The sequence below is a fragment of the Chinchilla lanigera genome, unplaced genomic scaffold (genome assembly GCF_000276665.1).
Source record: "Chinchilla lanigera isolate Chin_1 unplaced genomic scaffold, ChiLan1.0 scaffold00034, whole genome shotgun sequence".
In the NCBI taxonomy this organism is placed as follows: domain Eukaryota; kingdom Metazoa; phylum Chordata; class Mammalia; order Rodentia; family Chinchillidae; genus Chinchilla; species Chinchilla lanigera.
In genome coordinates this window covers 17,704,930-17,727,662 of record NW_004955435.1, presented here as the reverse complement: position 1 = coordinate 17,727,662, position 22,733 = coordinate 17,704,930, and the positions used below count along the sequence as shown (strand labels likewise).

General features: G+C 38.4%; 1 protein-coding gene across 1 annotated transcript in view; it reads left to right on the top strand.

Moving 5' to 3' along the window:
• Window positions 1-22,733, top strand: part of Trim33 (tripartite motif containing 33) — a gene marked incomplete at its 5' end in the record, with an annotated part of 118,666 nt that overhangs the window by 22,599 nt on the left and 73,334 nt on the right. The window contains one exon of the mRNA XM_013516407.1: window positions 22,395-22,513. Within this exon, the coding sequence (XP_013371861.1) occupies window positions 22,395-22,513 (119 nt within the window). The remainder of the gene's footprint in view (window positions 1-22,394; window positions 22,514-22,733) is intronic.

Genomic DNA, 22,733 nt, shown 5'->3' with positions numbered 1-22,733 from the left:
CATCAAAAGATATTCAGGATTCTTTGTCATCAACAGAAATGTAGTTCTGGACTGGAGATAAACTCAATGGTAAAGTACAGAGCCGTGGGTTCAGTCACCAGCACTAGAAGGGTAGGGGGAAGAAATGTAAACAAAACCACAATAAGATACCATTTTATACCTAGTAGAGTATTTCTAATAAAAAACTGGAAAGTGTTGGCAAGGATATTGGGAAATTAGAACTGTTGTACATTGCTGGTGGGAATTTAAAATGGTGCTGCTACTATGGAAAATACTGTAGTTCACTACTTCATCAAAAAGTTAAACAATAATGTGACCTAGCAGTTCTGTTCCTGTATTTCTCTGTATGTAAAATAATTGAAAACATGGGACTAAGAAAGATACTTGTTAGTGTTCATTGCAACATTGCATATTTAAAATAGCCAAAAGTTAGAAACAACCTTGCTGCCCCGGTACTGTGAGTACTAAGGTGTGGGTATTGACATATTTACCTGTCCCTTTTTTACTATTTTGAGACAATGTTTCAGTAACTTGCCAAGGTTGCCTTTGAATTTTTGCCTCAGACTTTCAATGCTGGGATTACAGGCCTGGGCCACCACACCGGCTCCTTGAGAAAATATAGTATGTATATAAAATGAAATATTATTTAGTCAAAAAAGGGAATGAAGCTGGGCATGACTGCACAGGCCTGTAATCCCAGCTACTTCAGAATTTGAGGCAGGCCATTTTAAGTTCAAGTCCACTTGAGGTAATGTAGTGAGACACAGTCTCAAAGAAAAAACGGGATGAAATTTTGATACATGATACAATATAAATAAATGTTGGAAACATAAATAAGCCAGACACAAGAGGGTAGATAATGTGTGGTTACACTGATATAAAACAATCAGAATAGGCAGATTCATAGAGACAAAATGGATTTTAGAGATTACTAAGGGCTTGGCAGCTGGAGGGATAGGGCATTGTTGCTGAAGTGGTATAGTTTCTGTTTGGGACAATGAAAATTTTGGGCAGTAGTGGTTATAGTTGTATGCTTGAACAACGTTGTGAATGTAATTAATGCCACAAAGTTATATATGTAATAACTGAAAGAGCAGATATTGCTGGGTGAAGTGATGCATGCCTGTAGTCCCTGCTACTTGGGAGGTTTAGGTTGGTTCCTTGGGTCCCGGAGATTGAAGCCAACCTGGGCAACATAGGGAGACCTTGTCTCAAAAAAAGAAAGAGAAGCTTTTAAGTTTTTTGGTTTTTGGTTTTGGGGTTTTTGTTGTTGTTGTTTGTTTGTTTGCTTTTGGTGGTGCAGTACTAGAGATCAAATCCAGGGACTTGTGCATGCTTTAGCAAGTACACTGCACCTCAGACCTGACCTTTTTTGTTTTCATGGTGCTAAAGATTGAATTCAGGTAGTGCTGAGTTGCATCCCTGGCCCTGTTTATTTGGATACAGTCTTCCTAAATGGTGCAAGTGGTTGCAGACTTGGGACCCTCCTGCCTCAACCTCTGGAGTAGCTGGGATTCTAGGTGTGCACCACTGTGAGTAGTTTTTTTTTTTTTTTTTTTTTTTAAGGCAGCCATTATACATATGCCACAATAAAAAACTAAAAAGTTTTATTGAAGGGCTGGGGATTTAGCTGGGTATTTAGCTCCATGGTGCAACACCTGCCTGGCAAGTGTGAGGTCTGGAGTCCGATTCCAGTACCCCCCCCCCAAAAAAGTCTTATTGAGTCAGACCTGATGATGCACACCTGTAATACCAGCACTCAGGAGGCTAAGGCAGGAAGATTATTGCAAGTTTGAGGAGACCCCGTCTCAAAAAAAAGTTTTTATTCCTTTTTACAACTTTTAAAATCATGTATTTAAAAATCAGTTGATCCTGTTTATGGGTTCTGTATTTTAAATTCACCGACTCAGTAAATTTGTCATCTCAGTATTAATAATTGTATTGTTTTTATGGTGATAGACGAGCAGAGTGGCCAAAAAACAGACTTACACAACTCATATTTCTAGCTGAGGTCAAAGGCAGTGGTGTCCCCTCTTTCAGCTCTTCTACTATAAACATGTGTTTTGTTATGGTCTGTTTAGTGCCAGTTTGTCCTCAGGTTTTGTACGTTTTGTTGATGATTTCACTTTTAAAAATGGGTCCTAAGTGTAAAGCTGAAGTGCTCTCTAGTGCTCCTAAGTGGACTAAGTATATGCTTTTATGGAGAAAGTGTTAGAGAAGCTTCATTCAGGCATAGTTACATTGCTTTGGCTGTGAATTCCCTGTTAATGAGCCAACCATCTCTATTAAAGAGTCTTTTTAAACATAAATGCACATAAAACAGTGTTACATATTGATTGGTAATGAAAAAGTTGTGCCCAAAGCCTTACTGGAGACTAATCTGTGTTTCCCCTAGGAGCAGTGAGTGGTTTGGTATTTGTTACTATTTGCAGGCAACTTTATAGAACATAGTTACCCTGAATAACCAGAATTGACCGCATGTTAATGTAGTAAAATCATTTCTCTTATGTAAAGGGCAGTGCGTCTCAGAATTCTATTTGATTTAATATGAACATAGCACTATTTATTTATTATGTGGTACTGGGGATTGAACCCAGGGCCTTCACACGGAGTTGCATCTCCAGTCCTTTTTTGAGGCAAAGTCTCGCTTACGTTGTCCAGAAGCTGAAGCTTGCAGTCCTCCTGCCTCAGTCTCCCAGAGTGGTGGTTTTGTAGGTACGTGCCATCATGACTGCTTCGTTTTTTTTTTTTATGACTGCTTCGTTTTGTTTTCATTTTATTTGTGGTACTGTGGACTGAACCCTGGGCTTTTCCAATGCTCTACAGCCCCAGCCTTTTAAAAAATATTTTACTTTTAGTCAGGGTCTTGCTAGGTCACTGAGTTGCCTAGGTTGAACTTGTAGTCCTCTTGCCTTAGCTTCTGAGAGTACTGGGATTATAGGTATATGCCACCTGCCTGGCAAACTACTTTTTGGGAAGTTTCTGTAGTAGAGTGTTTTAAACAGAATGCTCAAGGCCCTGAATTGAGTAATCAGCATTGCAAACAAACACCCCTATTTTTTTGCTTGCTTTTGATTTTTGGAGACAGCCTTGCAGTACATTTCAGGCTGACCTTGAACTCACTCCATAGGCCAGGCTGGCTTTGAACTCATGGTGCTCCTCTCAGCCTCTTGAGTGCTGCAATTACAGGTGTGCACCACTACACCCAGCTAAACATCCCTAACTGACAAGTTCACTAACCATATAGTTCGAATATTTGAATCATATAGTTTAGTATTTTTAGTGTATTCTCTGAATTCTACTACCATCACCACAGTTAATTTTAGATCATTTTCATCACTCCTCAAAGAAAGTGTACTAAGTAGTAGTTACTCCCTCTTTCCTTCGTCCTCCCTCAGAGCTAGGCAGCTACTAATCTACTTTATACATTGCACACACTACTGCATTGCATTCAACCATCTATTTTGATGGATAGTTGGGTTTTTTTCCTTTTTTTGTTCTTTTGAATAATGCTGCTGTGAATATTGTGAATGAATTTTTGTGTAAACATGTTTTGAATTTGTGAATGTGGACTTGTTCCCCTGTCCCTCCCACCCTTGTTATTTTTACCGTTTTAGCTGTTTTAGGCCCCTTGATTTTTAAAAATTATTCTTTGAATACCGTAAAAATACAATCAAATTTTGTTGTTGTTTTTTAATTTGGCAACAGATTTGGGAGATGTTTTTGGAGGACCATTATTCCTATCACAATCAGTGTAGCCAACTTTAGCTTTCTTATTGTTACCTTTTTCCACCCTTCTACTTTGAAACCATTTGCATGTTTGAGTCTGAATTGTGTCTCACGTAAGCAGCATAAGCTATTCCTTCTGATATTTGTTTTAGTGAAGTCTGTTTTCCACTGTATTGTGAAGTCTCTGATATCTCATCAGAAGGAGTAGCCTTGAGCGTGTTTTTTTGTTTTGAATCTGGTCTTAAAAGTAGCTGATGTTTGTATGCGGGCACATATGTGCTGGGGATTGAATGTAGGTCCTCATACGCACGGGGCTGGTGTTCCCCCATTGAGCTGTACCTCCAGCCCCAGTGGCTTTTGGTTGACTCTTTATATCCATTCACATTACTGTTGATACACCAAGTTGGGTTTGCATCTGCCATTTTGCTCACTCACTTGTTGGTTCTTATTCTATTTACCTCCCCCCTCCCTCCCCTGCTCTGTCTGTCTGTCTCTCTTTCAGTGTTAAGGATTGAACTTACACATGAACCTACATCCCTAGCCCTTTTTGTTTAATTTTTTATTTTGCAACAGGGTTTTGCTAAATTGCCTGGGCTGGGGCTTGAATTTATAATCCTCCTGCCTAACCCTTCCGAATAGCTGACTTTGCAGGTGTGCGCCAGTGGGCCTAGCTCTTTCTTTCTTGTGTCTCATGTATGATATGCACCTCTATTCCTCCATACTACCTTGTTTTATGACCCTGATCCTCTGCATTCCTAGAAGTGCCAGTTGTTATATACTGAGTTTTGTTTAATGACTTGACTGGTTTGTCTTAGTGAAGTCTCTTTTCCTGTATAGTGTGAAGTTTCTGATTGATACCTCTTCAGAAGGAAGAGCCTTGAGCATGTGTAGTTGCTCTGATGCATAATGGTTTCAGCAGGGTTCTTTTTGACTGTTCCTTTGATACCTGGTAAGCTCTCTGCCTTGATTGGTGTTACACCTAGCTATTTGGTATTCTGATTGCTCTATTTTTTACAGTTCCCTGAGACATAAATTTTTCCAGTCTGTTGTAATTAAATCCTCCTTGTTCCCCACTTTCTGAGCTTAGTCTTAAAGATTTATTCAGAACCCCAGGAGAACTCTTTAAGAGTTCTCATAAGCTAGTTTTTCTGTGGTTTAGCTTGTCCTCATGGAGCTATCATCTTCCTCTTACTGTCTTTAAATTTTCTCTTTTAAAAAGAGACCTTTAGGCTTGAACTTTCCCACATTCTGTTCCAAATAAAGTTATTTTCCTTGCTTTAAAACTCTTTTTGTTCTTAAGACTTTTCTTTTTGTCTGGGCAAATTCTTTAAGCCTCTCTGCTGGAGCTGTAGATGAGACTATTGCTTGACTTTTTGCTGTCATGTGAGCAGGATATTGAGTGAGGGTGGTGGCCCCTGGTCTCATTGGCTTACCTTTCCTGACATGGATCTTCTACCCTACAAGTGGAAGGTTCAGTGATTTTGGCTGGCTGTACCTGGGATGGAATCTTTGCCTTAAGAGTTAGGGTTGGATAGAAGAGAACTCCTGATCTCTAGCCACATTGCCTTTATAGCCTAGAGCTGGGTGCATGAGAAATGTTGGCCTGTCCATTCTGGGGAAAATAATGTAGCCCTTGGAGCTGGTGGTGATGTTTAAGTTCATACGCTTAGGTTTATTTGCTCACTGCTGATTAAATCAAAGGAGGCTGTGTATTTTGGTAAAAAGGGAAAAGAGGTTGTATTCAAACCTAGCTCCAAGGATTTGGAGGGGCCCATTTGCCTCAGGTCACCATTTCACCCTATATGGGTATGTAAAGGTCTTTTACAGTAAGGAACAGAGGGAAGGAGGAACACAGAGAGATAATGTAGAGCTCCATGCTTGCTTTACCATTCCATTCATCTGTTTGGTTTTGGTTTTTTTGTTTCTTGTTTTTTTGAGACAGGGTCTAGTGCACTATGTAGTTTAGTGTGGCCTTGAACTCACTATGTAGCTCAGGCTGGCCTTAAACCCGAGAGATCCTCCTGCCTCAGCCTCTTGAGTGCTGGATTACAAGTGCGCACCACCATGCCTAGTACTTCTAGCTATCTTCGGCTTATCCTCCTCTTTCTTGTGGAAAGGAAACCGGACTCCTAGGCTCAGCGTCAGTGTATTGTCTTTCAGACTGAAGAGAAGAGTGTGGCTGTTCATTATGTGGTCAGCAGGAAGAAATTTGGAAAAGTTGCTTATCTCTAAAAGAAAAAATCTTAACTTTTAGAATTCCATTTTGCATTGCTGGTTACAGTGGCAGAGGACTTTCTGGCTCTACCCACCTGGAGTGTTATTTTCATCATACCAAGTTGGTGGGAGACCAAGGGAGTAGATACTGGCTCAAGTGCCGTAGAGTTTAGTTGTTTTTATCAAGATTTAATAGTTCTTTGTGAATAAATGATTTTTTTTTTAAAGGAAGGAAAGGTTTATTTAGGTCGCAGTTTGTAGATGTTTCATTCCATAATCAGCTGGCTGTAAGGCAGGGTGGCACATGACAGAGGGGCAGCAGTTCCTGGCAGCAGAAGATGAAAAAAACAATAAGAGAGAGGGAGAGGGAGAGAGAGCGCACAAAATGATTCTTGATTTGTTCTGTGCCCTTAGGTTAATTTCCAGAGACTTTAAATGGTAGTATAGTTTGTTTTTTAGGTACTGGGGATTGAATTCAGGGGCTAGTGCATGCTGGGAAAGCACTTTCCACTGAGCTACATCTCCAGCCGTTTTTCTTTTGAGAAAAGATTTTGCTAAGTTGTCCAGGCTGGCTTTGCCTCTTTTTGCCTCAGCCTCCCAACTGGGATTACAGCTGTATATCCAGCGGAGTTGTTTGTTTGTTTGAGACAGGGTCTTACTATGTAGTACAAGCTGGCCTTCAACTCACTTATGTCGCCCAGACTGGCCTCAGACTCACAGCAATCATCCTGTCCTGCTCAGCCTCCTCATCAGGTGCTGGGATTGCAGGTGTGTGTGAGCATGTCTGGCACTTTAGTTGTTTTTTAAAAAATAATTTTCACCAGGTTTGGTCATCTTCCTGGGGGAGAAGTATGTCGAGCTGCTGCTACTACGTTTTCAGAATTTGCTTTTGACCTGTTTAAAAAACAGACGAGCTATGGAGGCCCATGCCTGTAATCCTAGCTCTCTGGAGGCTGAGGCAGGAGGATCATAAGTTTAAGGCCAGCCTGGGCTATGTAAGTGAATTTGAGACTAGCTAGAAACACAAAGTGAGACCCTGTCTAAACAAAAACAAAAATAAGGCTTGTGGCCTCAGATTGCTTAAGCCCAGGAGTTGGACATCAACTATCTCATGCTTTCTCATGCTGACCTTCAACTATCTCAACTATCTCATGCTGTCTCAAAAAATAAAAGAAAATGTTTGCATAGGTATGTCTTTTTCTGTCACTTTATTTTTAGTCTACTTGTGTTTGAAGTGAGTTCATTTTAGACAATATCGTTCAGTCATTTTTATTTTATCTGCCCTCCCAGTCTTTAATTTGTCTATTTAGAAGTATCCAACATGTTTTTTGTCTTTTTGAGACAGGGTTTCACTGTGCAGTTCAGGCAGTCCTTGAACTCACTATGCAGCCCAGGCTGGCCTTGAACTTGCAGTGATTCTCCTGTTTCAGCCTCCCAAGTGCGGGATTACAGGCATGTGCCACCATGCCCAGCTTGCAAGGTGTTTAAAGTAAATTTTAAGGTAACTATTGTTGTATTTGGGCTTAAATGTGCCGTTACTATTTTGTTTCCTTTTTGTTATTTTTGCTGTCACATGTGTTATCCAGACATTTTTTTAAGATTCCATGTTTATGGTGATTTTTATACAGTTTTGCATATTGTTTTGAATAGTGTCTTAGGGCTGTTTTAGATAATGTTAGTTTGTAAGATACAGTTTGTGTTGAGATGTTTTACCATTTGGAGTAAACTGTAGAAAATTTTATTGGAAATTTGAGACATATTTATATCAGTGCTTATTCAAATTTTAGTTAACATTCTAGACTGTCTTTGTAGAACTCCAGTGACAGAAGTATTGGGTGGTTTCTTAATGTTCCATAGGTCCTTGAGATTTATCAGAGTTTTATTTTGTTGTCATTCTTTGACTATTAGTCTAGTCCATCAGGTGTTTTAAAATTTTTTGGTTATTGTATTTTTTAAATCTACAGTTTCTATCTTTTCCCTATAAGTTCCATTTCTTTGTTTTGTAGTTTTCACTTGTTTTAAGAGCATTAATAATTTTTATTTATTCATTTATTTACTGCTTACTTGGTGGTGGTACTGGGGATTGAACCCAGAGGCACTCTTCCATTGGGCTGCATTCCCAGCCCTTTTTATTGTTTATTTTGAGACAGGGTCTTACTAAGTTGCTAAATTGTCCAGACTGGGTGTGAATTTATAATCCTCCTGCTTCAGTTTGAGTTACAGGAATGTACTTGGCACCTGGCTGTATGTGTTTGCTTTTTGAAGCATTTTTATATTTACAGTGGTTCCTTTAAAGGCTTTGTAGATACTTCTAACATCTGATTCATCTTGATAGGAAGATGTGTTGATTATCGTTCATTAGGTAAGTTATGATTTTTTAACCTTTTTATTTGAGTCAGATTCTCACTATTGTTCATACAGTCCTTGAACTCATTTGTAGCCCGGTGTCCTTTCTGTCTGTCTGTTTCTCTTTCTTCCTCTGCCTTTCTGTCTCTGTCTCTCTCATGTTGGGCATCAGGGTCCCATTGTGTAGCTAGGCTGGCCTCAAACTCAAGGAAATTATCTTACCACAGCATTCTAAGTGCAGAGATTACAGGTGTCCCTTCCTGGCTCTGTAGGTTCTCATATTATTAAATTATCTGTTTCCTTCCTGATTTTGGTAATCTGTGCTTTTTTACCCCAGAGCAGACATGTCCAACCTGTGGGCAAGGGGCTGTATGTGGCCCTGGATAGCTAGTAATGTGGCTGCACAAGATGGTGAACTTTTAACATTCTTATGTAATTTTTAGCCATATTTTTCATGACTTGATTGTGCAGTGCTCCAGCTGGCTGTTTATGAGACAACACACTTTGGTGTAGGGCACAGTAGAGGACTGATTCTACCTCTTGTATCCACGAAGTATAGTCAATCAGTTTGAAATCCTCTTATATCAGACATTATATGCACTTGTTTGACTTGGTGATTACCTACATGTGTATAGGTATATTTGCTGTTCCTTTTAATTTTTTTTTCTCTTTTTGAGACAGGGTCTTGCTGTGCAGTTCAGGCTGGCCTTGAGCTCACTTTGTGGCCCAGGCTGGTCTCAAACACACAACGATCCTCTTGCCTCAGTCTCTCCAAGGCTGGGATTACAGGCATGCACCACCATGCCCAGCTCTTATGATTCCATTACCTGCAAATTTTCAAATGGAAAGTATAGAGTTGTAATCATGCAACTCAAAGAAAAATGAAATCATGTCTCTTCACCTAAATTTTACAAGACTTACCTTCCCTGGCTAGGTGGGGTGGCACATGCCTGTGATCCCAGTACTTGGGAAGCTGAGGCAAGAGGATTGCTGAGTCCAGTCTGAGCTACACAGTGAGTTCAAGGCCAGGCTGAGCTATATCGTGAAAACCTGTCTCAAAAAACTGAAAGGGTTGGGGGAGGCCTGTCTTCCCAGAGAAAATTGTCCTTTACTTCACAATCACTTTGTTCATATTCTTGCTTTTTGGTGGTATGTACACTATGAACAAGTATTTTTCAAGGATAAAGCATATCAACAGTAAATTTAGATCAGAATTTTCTGATGAGCACTTTAAACTAAGAATTGTAGCCTTATATTGAACTAGATGTTGATATGTTAGTTTGATAAAAACAAGGTCAGCTATCCCACTAATCTTATATTTATGTTGCTGTTTTTAAAAGAATGTTATAATAGAAAAAATGTTTTTGGTTTTTTGAGATATGATGTGGTGGCATATGCCTGTAATCCCAGCATTTGGGAGGCTGAGGCAGGGGGAATGTGTTTGAGCAGGAACTAATAGCAAGTTCAAGGCCATCCTGAACTACTTAGTGAAACTCGGTCTTGAAAAAGGAAAAGGAAATAAAAAAGTTTTGGTACTTGTATATATTCACTATATTATATATTTTATATGTGGCCCAATACAATTTGTTACTAATTGTGGCCCACACAGCCAAAAGGTTACACTTATATTCTAGATCAGTCTACCTTTTTCCTTTTTTTCTGTTCTCTTCCATCTAGCTAATTGGGTATCAGTTTTGTTGATTTTTTCAAAGATTCAGCATTGAGTTTCATATGTCTCCTCATTGATATGTCTGCTCTGATCTTTGTTTCATCTTACTTACTTTGATTTTGCCTTTTCTGTTTTATGAGAGTTATGTTCAGGTGGCTGATTTTTTTTTTTTTTTTTTTTTTTGAGACAGTTTTGCCTTGCAGTTCAAGCTGGCCTTTAACTCACTTTGCAGCCCAGGCTGGCCTTCAACTTGCAGCATTCCTCCTGGCTCAGCCTCCCAAGTGCTAGGATTACAGGCACATGCCCAAACCCCCAGTTTTGTTTTTTTTTTGTTTTTTGTTTTTTGTTTTAGATTTTTATTTTCATTTCTAGTGTAAGGTTTTTGTGGTATTGGAGAATTGAACCCAAGGGGTGCTCTACTACTGAACTACATCTCTCTCTCTCTTTCTCCCTCTTTCTCCTTCTTTCTCCCTCTTTCTCCCTCTCTCTCTCCCTCTCTGTCTGTCTCTCTGTCCCTCTTTCTCCTTCTCTCCCTCTCTCCCTCTTTCCCTCTCTCTTTTTTTTTGAGACAAGTTGTCCTGCTGGTCTTGATCCTTCTGCCCCAGCCTCCTAAGTAGCTGGGTTTATGGGCATATGTCACTGCTGTAGGCTGTTGTATGCATTTTGGTCAGTCTTTTTCTTTGTTGGCTATACTATATGAGCGGGAAGTAAGGGCTTTGTACATGCTATGCAGCCCCCAGATATATGTTTGGAATGTCATAAATGTTCAAATTGTGGAAGGATAAGATTGTACTTAAAATTTCCACCAGGTTTATGGTTGCATCTATCATCAAATGCCTTAATGTTTCTGTACTTTTTATACTAAGTAAGGGAACTAAAGTAATAATAGCTTTATGCCAATTCAGGTTGGGTTTTTTTTTTTTTTAATGTGTTTTGAAGACAAAAGCAGAGTGTTTAAAAAGTTTCAGATTTTGTATAAGGAAACATAAACTTGATGACTACTGAATTTCTTTCTCCTTTTCATTCATACATCCCTGTTTTTTTTTTTTTTTTAACAGTACTGGTGATTGAACCTAGGGAGCACTGAGTTACATTTCCTTCCCTGCCTTTAAAATTTTGAGACAGGGATAGTTTTGTTAAATTCCCAGGCTGATCTCCAATTTGTGATCTGTTACCTATTTTGGTTATTTGTCTTTTTTGTCATACCACTTTACAACTACTGTGGAAAATAATTTGGCCATTTCTTTGGAAAATAAACACATACCTAAAATTTCCTAGACATTCTGTTGGGAGTATTTACCAAAGAAAAATGAATGTATGTCTTATATACAGTAGTAGTAACTGCAATTCTATAGGTCAAATTTTTTTCAACCTCTGCAAATGAGAGCATGATGATATTTCTTTTGTGGATGGGTTACTTCATTCAGCATGATGCCCTCCTGTTTGATCCATGTTGCACAAATGACAAGATTGCATTATTTTTATGACCGAGTAATATTTCATGAGATATACCATTTTCCTTTATCCATTCATCTGTTAATGTACACCTGTTGATTTTCATAATATGGCTTACAATAGTGTGGCCATAAGTGTGGAATTTCAGGTATCTGTAATAATTTCATTTCTTTTGGGTATCTTCTCAGTAGTGAGATAGGTGGATCATAAGGTAGTTTTATTTTTAGTTGTTTTGAAGCATCTCTTCACTGCTTGTGTAGTGGTTTTACTAATCTTCATTCCCACCTATGATGTATAAGAGTTCCTTTATGATGACTTCATCATCGGCATCGTTATTTTTTGTCTTTTTGATAACATCATTATATCTGGAGAGGATAATTCATTGTGGCCTTGGTTTGAATTTTTCTGTTGATGTGATGTTGAACATATTTTTCATATAAGTTGTTGGTGATTTGTATGAGAACTGTCTATTGAGAATATCTATTCAGATCATTTATTTGTGGTACTGGAGATTGAACCCAAGGCTTTGGCACTGAGCCGTACTCGCGGCCCCATTCATTTATTCATTTATTTATAGTGCTAGAATTAAAGTGTCTTCCCATTTAGCTATATCCCTAGCACTTTTTTTATTTTGAAACCTCCAGCATAATTTTTTAAATTTTGAGACAGGGTCTTGTGGCTAGATTAGTTTTCAAACTTGTGACCCTACTGCCTTAGCCTCCCAGAGTGCTGGTATTACAGGTATTTGCCATTACTCACACCTGGCATACTTTTTAAAATGTAGAATTGTTGTTTTACATAGAAGACCTAAGAAACCCCACCAAAAGATTCTTAGAACTAATAAACAAATTCAGCAAAGTACCAGAACACAAAATCAGTACATTCCTGTACACCACCAATGAACCCACTGAGAAAGAAATCAGGGAAACAGTCCCATTCACAATAGGTTCAAAAGAGAAAAAAGTTAAATACCTAGAAGTTAACCTAAACTAGGAAGTGAAAAACTTCTACAATGAAAACTGTAGTACTCTGAAAAAAAGAGATTGAAGAGGACATCAGAAAATGGAAAGATAACCACTGTTCTGGATAGGCAGAACTAATATTGTCAAAATGGCCGTATTACAAAAACAATACATAAATTTAATGCAAACCCAAAGTATCAATAGCTTTTTTCACAGAATTAGATAAACATGTTAAAATTTATATGGACCCAGAAGATGTCCAGAATAGCAGAAACAATCCTGGGCAGCAGGACCTAGGAAGGAGGCATCACAATCCCAGATTTCAAGTTGTATTACAAAGCAACTATGATAAAAACAGCATAGTACTGGCACATGTAGATCAGTAGAACAGAACAGAAGATGCACAAACAAGCCCAGGCACATTCAGCTATTTGATCTTTGACAAAGTGGCCAAAAACTTACAGTGGAGAAAAGATAGCCTCTTTAACAAGTAGTGCTGGAAAAACTGACTATACACATGGAGAAGGTTGGATCTAGGACCCTGTCATTGTGTACTAAACTAAAATCAAAATGGATCAAAGGTCTGAATATTAAAACAGAAACACTTAACATGCCAGAAGATAAAATAGGTAAAACTTAAAGAGGTATAGGCAAGGACTTTCTAAACAGAATTTCAGTTGTACAAGGAAGAACACCAGTAATCAGCAAACAGGAATATATCAAATTAGTAAGCTTCTGCACAGCAAAGGAAGCAACCAACAAAGTAAAGAGACAACCTACAGAATGGGAAAATTTTTTTCAAATTTTGTGACAAGGTTTGCTGTGTAATTCAGACTATTGTTGAAGTCACTTAGGTAGCCCAGGCTGGCCTTGAACTCACAATGATTGTTTTGCCTCAGCCTCGCACTATGGCTGGCAGGGAAGAAATTTTTGCCAGATACTCCTCAGACATTGGACTAATAATCTAGAGTATATAAAGAACTCAAAAAAATTAGACCCCTCAAAATGAAAGACCTAATTTAAAAAATGAGAATTGGAAGTAAACATTTCTCAAAAGAAATAGTACAAATGACCAATAGGTATTGAAAAAATGTTCAGTATCTTTGGCCTATTGAGCAATGCAAACAAAACAACACTGAGATACTGTTTTACTCCAGAAAAAAATGTCTATCATCAAGAAGTCAAAAACAAAAAACAAAAAACCATACTGGTGAGATTGTGAGGAAAAAGGAACCCTCCTACATTGTTGGTGGGAATGTAAATTTCCACTCTGGAAATCAGTATGGAATTTCCTCAAAAAATTCAAAATAGAAATTCCATGTGACCCAGCTATATTTCTGGGTATCTTCCTGAAAAAACTAAAGTCATCATGGTACAGTGATCTAAGCATATACGTGTTTAGAGCAGCACTGTTGACAAGAGCTAAATCACAGAAGTGACCCCTCAGATGAATGGATAAAGAAAATGTGGTATAGCCAGGCATGGTGGTGCATGCCTGTAATCCCAGCACTTGGAAGGCTGAGGCAGGAGGGTCACTGTGAGTTTGAGGCCAGCCTGCACTACATAGTGAGACCCTGTCTTAAAAAAGAAAGAAAAAGAACGTGTAAGAGAGAGATACCCAATGGAGTACTACTTAGCAATAAAGAAGGATAAATTGGAGTCATTAATAAGAAAATAGATGCACCTTGAGTCCATAATGCAAAGGTAAGTAAATCAGATACAGAAGGTTAAATATCCTATGATTTGTTTTATGTAGGAAACCCAAAATATAAAGAATTTAAAGAGCAAAATAAACTGGGTGTAGAGGCACACACTGGTAGTCCTAGCACACAGAAAGCTGAAGCAGGAGGATTGCCACAAGCTCAAGGCAGTGTACATAATGAGACCCTGTCTTCCCCACCCCACAAAGAGCAAAATAAAAGAAAGATGATAGGAAATAGGGAGAGACTTTGTGGAGATGAAGTGGAGGGAGATGGGAGGGGAGTGGTAAGAGAAGTAAAGAGGATCAAAATGTGATATATTTGTATTGTATATGTATATTGTATTGATATATTTGTATTATATGTTTTGGTATTTTATTTTACTTTTTATGGTGCTAGGGATAAACCATGGGTCTTAGGTATGTTAGGCAAGAAATTGATATATGATACTGATATATATATATATATCAGTATCATATACATCAGTCAGTAACCCATGATGAATGTTTATTATATATCATGAGCATATACTAATAAAAAACTGTAAGAAATATTTTAGCAGGCCCCCTTTCCTTTTTCCCTGTGTTTATAATTTTAATTGCATTTCTCTGAGTTTTTAGTTATGTGTTTTCTTTTTCTTTCCCTTCTTTTGGATACTGGAGATTGATCCCCAAGCCTTCTCAATGAGCTGCATTCACAGCCTCTGCCCTTATTTTTTTAAGAGTGCTTTGGATTCCTCCTGCCCCAACCTCCTGGCATGCTGGCAGGTGTTGCATCTGGCCGTAGCCATTAATTTTTTAGTACCACCTCTATCCTTTGTTCTGTGTGAACTTCTGTGTCTTATGTTACATACATACTAGAATTTCTCATAAAGGTTTTTGTCTTACCTTTTTTTTTTTGGTGGTGCTAGGGATTGGACCAGGACCTCATGCATACATGCTAGGCAAGTGCTCTACTATACTGAGCTATGTCATAGTCCTTTTTGAACATTTTTTGAGATATGATCTTGCTAAATTGCCCAGGCTGTCCTCAAACTTGGGCTCCTCCTGCTTCAGCCTCCAAAGTAGCTGGAATTACAGACATATGCCACCGACTCTGGTACCTCTTCTCTTTTATAATTTCCATTTTTCCTTATCTCTCTGACTTCTGTGATTTCTTCATAGCTGTATTCTTCCTTGATAGTGTTCTTTGTTACCTTGTGCTTGCTACTTGTGTTTTAAATTTATTCCATGTTTGTTTTCTCTTTCAGATCTGCCTGTTTTCATACATTGTTTGTCCCTTTATTGCTTTAAAGACTTCACATACTTGAAGTCTTTCAGATGGCTATATTATCTGTAGTTTCCATATTACATCTTGATTTACTGATGTAATGGGCTTGTTGATCCACTGCAGGAGTATTGGGTTTTCTTATGTGTACTGTGGTTTTATTGTGCTGCGGGTTGAGAGGGGTTCTCATGAGATGGTTTTGTTTATAAGGTTCCAGGTAAGCTTCTTACTAGTTTCTTGACTTGGCATGCAATGTGCTGTGCAAATTTTGGTTGTTTATCTGTGCCTGAAGGTCTTCAGGGCTTTTCTGAGTGTGGATGACTTAAGGGCTACCAAGGATTTTAAGCTGCAGGGCACCTAAAGCCTGTGCCATAGGTTCACAGAGAGAGTGGAGTTTCACCTTTTAAATTTTGTTTTCCTTTTCGCAGTTATTATAGTGATTGATAACTCTTATGGCCCCTTGAATGCTTGATGCTTGGGTTTTGAGTTCTGTGTTTTGGCACTTCAGAATTTATTGTTGGTTTGTTTGTTTTTGGTTTTTTGAGACAAGATCTCACCATGTAGCTCAAGCTGACCTTGAACTCACTTATATAGCCCAGGCTGGCCTCAAACTTGTGATCTTCTTGCCTCAGCCTCCCAAGTGCTGGGATTATAGATGTTCTCCACCACACCCGGCCTGTGTATTTTTAAAAATATACTTTAGTTTGCTACGTTTCAGTCATTTTATGTGTTTGGGGACAGGGGTCATTTAGTCTTTCCTTAATTGCTTAGTCATTTTGAATTGAAGTCTGCCAGTCAACAACTTACTGAGATAAAATTCCACTTAACCTAATGGTGTGAAGGTACTCGTTTGTAGACTTGTGTGTTTTGGTATTTTATTTTACTTTTTATGGTGCTAGGGATAAACCATGGGTCTTAGGTATGTTAGGCAAGTTATTCCCTACTGTATATATGTTTGTTTGTCCTATTGGTGATTGAACCCAGGACCTCCACACTGAGCTAAGCTCTTTTTTCTTTTTTATTTTTCAAACAGGGTTTTGCTAAATTTCTGAACTCCCGGTATGATCTCGTTTGCTACCCCATGCCAGCTTCGCAGAGTGCGGGATTACAGGCCTGCAAGACCACGTCTGGCTCCTATGGTGGCCCTTAAAAAGAGGCTCACCTCGCCTTAAGCCCCTCTCATCATGATTTTAGCAGTATGGCATGCACTGCCATACCCAGCTTAAGACTGATTATTTATTGATTTGAGTGCTGTGCCCCTTCTTCCACCTTCATCTTTTGGGTATTGTAGTAACCTTCTAAATTTCTTACTATTATTTTAGGAGGAATTTATACTGAGAAAAAGATGAATTTGTGTTGTCAGTATGCTAGATTGACTTGGGAAATTTATAAGAATCTGAAAATTAGTTGTTGAACTTCAAAAGAAATAGAGCAATGGATAAGACTTTATTGAATCACCTTTTTACAGAGATGTAATATGTATTTGATGAGACCATCTTTCCCCATCTTCTTCCTTGGGATTGAATCCAAGACCCCACACGTGCATGCTAAGTATACCCTGTACCACTAAGCTCCATATTCCATATTAAGTCTTTCTTGCTTAAAACATAGGATGACTTTCTGTCTTTTGTGTCCTTCAGTAAAACTGTCCTTCATTGAGATGTTAGACATTTCATACTGACTCAGTATTTTGTAAATATGATTATATTACATAGAGATATTTTCTGTCATCTTTTATAGCCTCTATTTTCTTACATAAAGTTTTGCACATGCAAAGTTTGCATGTTTCCTCCTTAGTTGAGTTGGGGGCCCATGATACTAATGCCCATCTGCTAGAAGGACTTAGAAAAACTTTTATATTCATGATTGCGTTTTGTTATAAGGAAAGTATTCCATAATGATAGGAAAGGAAAAAGTTAAATTATCATTATTCACAGATGACATGATACTCTACATAGAAGACCCTACATACTCCACCACAAGACTTCTAGATTTAATAACCAGATTGAGTAGCATAGTTGGATACAAAGTCAACACTCAAAAATCAGTAGCATTCCTGTACATGAATAACAAACTCCCTGAGAGAGGAATTAGGGAAACAGCACAATAGCATCCTGAAAGATGAAATACCTAGGAATCAGTCTAACAAAGGAAGTAAAAGATTTCTATATTGAAAACTACAGTACTCTGAAACCAGAGATTGAAGACGATAACAGAAAATGGAAAGACATCCTTTGTTCTTGGATAGAAGAACCAACATAGTAAAAATGGCCATACTTCCAAAATTGTTACACAGATTCAATGCAATCCAATCAAAAGTCCAGCAGCATATCTCACAGAATTGGAGAAAACAATCCTAAAATTCATTTGGAACCAGAAGAGACCTAGAATAGCAAAGGCAATTGTGGGCAACAAAGGCAAGGTGGGGGCATCACAATCCCTGACTTCAAATTACACTAGAAAGCTACTGTGATTAAAAACAGCATGGTACTGGCAAAAAAAAAAAAAAACCAGACCTGAGGATCAGTGGAACAGATTAGAAGATGCAGAAACAACTCCAGACATACTTAGCCACCTTATCTTTGACAAAGGCGCCAAACACATTCACTAGAAGAAAGATGACCTCTTTAATAAATGATACTGGAAAAACTGACTTTCCACATGCTCAAGATTAAAATTAAACACATACCTTTCACCATGCACTCAGCTAAATTCAAAATGGATCAAAGATCTAAACATTAATACAGAAACATTAAATCTGCTGAAAGATAGAATTGGTAAAACTCCTGAAGACATTGGTGTAAGCGAAAACTTCATGAACAAAGTCCTAATTGCACAGAAACTATCATACAGAATCGACAACTGAGATCTCATCTTGTTAAAAAGCTTTTGCATAGCAAGCAAGACCACTTAACAGAAAGAAGAGACAACTCACATTAGGGAAAAATTTTTGCCAGCTGTTCCTTAGACACAAAGGATTACTATCAAGAACATAGAAAGAACTCAAAGAAATTAGAACCTTTCCCCAATTTAAAGATCCAATCCAAAACTGGGCATCTGAGAATGCCCATCTGAGAATACACACTTCTCAGATGAAGAAGTACAGACAACAAATAAACACATGAAAAAATGTTCAACATCACTGGTCATTCAGGAGATGCAAATTAAAACAACACTGAGATTCCATGTCACTCAAAAAAAATAGCTGTTATCAAGAAATCAACCAATAACAAATGCTGAGGGACCTGTGGGGAAAAGGAACCCTTCTCCACTGTTGGTAAGAATGCAGACTGGTACAGCCACTGTGGAAATCAGTGTGGATATCCCTCAAAAAACTAGGGACTAGAGGTTCCATTTGACCTAGCTATTCCCCTCCTTGATATCTTTGCAAAAGAATTAAAAGCATCATGCCATGGTGATATGTTCACACACGTTTATAGTGACACAGTTTGTAATAGCCAAATTTTGGCAACAACCAAAATTCCCATCAGCTGATGAATGGATAAAGAAGGTGTGGGTTTTTTTATACAATGGAGTACTACTCTGCCACAAATAAGGATATGCTCAAGACTTTTCTGGGAAAATGGATGCACCGTGACAGCATACTCTTAATTGAAATATGTTGGGCACACATGAGTAACCACCACATTGTTTCTCTGGTGTGAGAAACCAAAAGTGTAAATAATGACCAAAATGTATAACATGTATTGTGAAATAAGAAAAATGTTCTAATGGGGAGAGGAGTAAGGGAGGGGGAGGGGGAGGGGGAGGGGAATGGGAAGGAAGGGAGAAGTAAAAAAAAATGAGAAATGAAGGAAAGAAAGGAAGCAAAGGTTTCATAAATGGAGAGAGGAGGAAGGGTTGAAGGGAGGGTAGGGGAATGGGAAAAAAAAGAATCAAATTATATCATATACCTGGTACACATTCTTTATGAATGTGATCATTATATCTAAAATGTACCAGTAAAATTGATTGAAAATAAAACAAAACAAAAAAGTAATGAAATATTCCAGTTAACATCAGAAAGGGAGAAGATACGTGAAGTTTTAAGAGAAAGCAGATGAAAGCATGAGTGTAGTTGAACAGCAAGGTGCTTAATTACCTCAGAAATAGTGTGAGACAATACACAGGGGTACTTTCAAGCAGGAAATCTTACCTGAGCCTTTGGATCAGAGTTTTTGTTTTTGTTCTTAATTGGGGATGAGTCTTGAAGGCATGCAGCCTCAGTAGGGCTGACATTAACGGATTGGACTCAGGTCCACCCAGAAGTCCACCTTGGTACAGTAGGCCTCAAGCATATGAAAACACCCCCACCCTACCCTGTTAAGTGATATGTTAGCATAAACCGTCTGGACAGACTAATACATTGTGATCCAAAGCCTCAGATAAACTAAGATTCTCATTGCTAGGCAGAACATGGCCTGAGTTTAGAGGTCATCTTCCACTGGCTACTCAGGGGGCAGTGCTTAGGGCTTTCTTAGGAATGTACAAGGTTTGAGCAACTCAAGCCTGCCAGGAAAACCACTTCTTGCACACTGGTAAATGTATGTTTATTCCTCGAAACCCCAGATAGTTGTCATCTCTTTGAGTTACCTAATTCACACACTTTTTGTTTTGTTTTTTTAAGACAGGGTCCTACTGTTCAGCTCAAGCCAGCTTTCAACACTGTAGCTCATGCTGGCCTCAGACTCTTTATTCTCCTTCCTCGACCTGTGTATCACCACTTGTGGTTCTGATTAACTCTTAAGAGTTAGTTGCTCTTGGGACATTGTCCCTACAGTTCATTATACTTAATTTCCTTTGCAGTTGTGTATTATTTGTCGTTTAATTCGTACCACCTCAACATAAACACCTTGATCCTTTTCCTCTATACTCTGTTCTTTGGTTTGGAAAATTGTTTTTGTGTATTTCCTTTGATCCAATTTGTTTGCTTGCTTATGTATGTGCTAGTATGTATATGTGAATTATTGAAACAGTCCAGCTATGTAGTACAGGCTGGCCTTGAACTCAGGATCTTCATGCTTCAGCCTTCCACGTGCTGGGATTACCAGCATGCAGCACCACACCTGGCTAATTAAGATCTTTGTATGCTTTTGGTGTGTGTGTGTGTGCATGTGTGTGTGTATATATGTATGTATATATATATATTTTTAGGGGGGTACTGGAAATCAAACTCAGGGCCTTGTGTTTGCTAGGCAAGCACTGTGCTGCTAAGCTACATTCCCCAGCCCTTGCATGTGATATTTTGATGGTAAAATATATAATAAATATTATGCTATATAAAACAGTATTTTGTTTCAAATATGTATAGTAATTTGAGTTTATATAATAATAATAATGTATATATGTGTTCTGGGGGACTCATTCCTACTTTTTGTGGGGTTTTTTTGTTTTTTTTTTTTTTTTTTGTTTTTTGGTTTTTTTTTCCCGGCACCAGGAATCGAACTCACGACCTTGCACTTGCCAGGCAGGCCCTGTGCCGCTGAGCTAAATCCCCAGCCCCCTCATTCCTACTTTAAGAATGAGGCATTCACATTTTTGTTTTACATCAGAGTGATTGTGTGCTTCTGTAGTTTGCATATTACACAACTCTTGAACAACTTCTGTAGCAGTTTATATCACATTCTTTTATGTGATGCTTTCTGTAATTGTGCATACTATGAGTTGTAGACTTTATATGCTAATCTTTTTTCCTTCTTAAGTTTTTTTGGAGACAGGGTCTCACTATGTAGTTTAGGCTGGCCTTAAACTTGTAGCAGTCTTCTTACCTCAGCTTCCTGAATGCTGGGGTAACAGACATGCACCACCTTGCTACCTTATATACTATTCTTGAACTCTTTCTTGAGGGCAGGAATTAATGCTGTATCTTCCTTGCATTGACTGACATGCAGCAGTTTGTTGTATTGACACTGGTGCTGTTTTTGTGTTCTTAGCTTTAGCTTCCATGTGTTACCTCAGCAGTTTATCTTTTCTGACAGAACACATGTGTGTGAAAGCACAGGTGAGCCCTCTTCTCTCAGTAGCATAAATTACCTCTCAACCAAGTCGGATTTTATAACATGATAGATTGTGTATTAGTTTTCTGTTGCCACTGTAACAAAATCACCATAAACGTGGTAGGTCAGAGTAACATAAATCTTACTATCTTACTATTTGGGGGCAGAATGTTTAATTTTACTCGGCTAATGCTAATGCCTTGGCAAGATTGATTCTGTTGCAAGCTCTGACAGAGGATTCATTTTCATTTATTGCTCAACTTCTAGTAGTCAGCTTTCTTGTAATGTCTAGTATCTTCAAAGTACATCATTCCAATCACTTACTCGGTTATCAGTTGCTTTCTGCTCATCTGTAGTTTAATCTGCATCTGCTTTTTTTTTTTTTTTCCCTAATATTGAGTATTACAGGCTTTTACACTGAGCTGCATCCTTTACTCATTTAGGACATTTTAAAATTTTGAGACAAGGGTCTCTCTAAGTTGCCAAGTCACCCAGGTTGCTCTCAAATTTGGCAGTCTTCCTGCCTCAGTTTCCCAGAGTGCTTAGATTACAGGTATGTTCCAAACTGCTCAGCTTTGCTATCTCTTTTAGTGTCACTTGAATACATTTATGACCTGGTGGGCATATTTCAGGTAGGAAATATTTCTCACCTGGAGAGCCTTAATTTAGCAGCCAGGCATGGTAGAGAATGCCTGAAATCCGAGCACTTAAGAGTCTAAGGCAGGAGGATGGCAAGTTCCAGAGGCTAGCCTGGGGTACAGTGAGACCCTTTTTGCCCCTGCCCACATCAGAAAACCTTAATCACATTTGCAAAGTCCCTTTTGCCATGTAAAGTAACAGGTTTTGAAGAGTAAGGTTTCTTTTGGGGGCATTATTTATTGCAGTAAAAAAAGCAGTGTTTGGGGGCTGTCACACTCCTCCCCTTGAACAAATCAGTCATTTTTACTCAGCTCTTGATGCTCGCTTTGGGTCATGCCTGTGACATAAATGGTTTCCATATGGGCATCGTGCACAACTCCCCCCAACTATTACTTAATGTTGTCATTTTGTGTTGTAGTTGGTGTAATACGGTGCCCAGTATGCCGCCAAGAATGCAGACAGATAGACCTTGTGGATAATTATTTTGTGAAAGACACATCCGAAGCCCCTAGCAGTTCTGATGAAAAATCAGAACAGGTATGCTTCTCAGTTTTTCTTTATATTCCTATCTTGCTATCAAAATGTAAATTATAAGAAAAAAATCCATGTTTGGGATCGTTAAGTGACTTAGGCTTTTAGCTTTATCTTTCAAATTGAAAATAAAGGTTGGCTGTCTTCTATACCATCAAACTTAGTTAAATGAAACTAAAACTATTATTTAAAAAGTAAAATCTTGCATAGACTTTGTGTTCTGAGC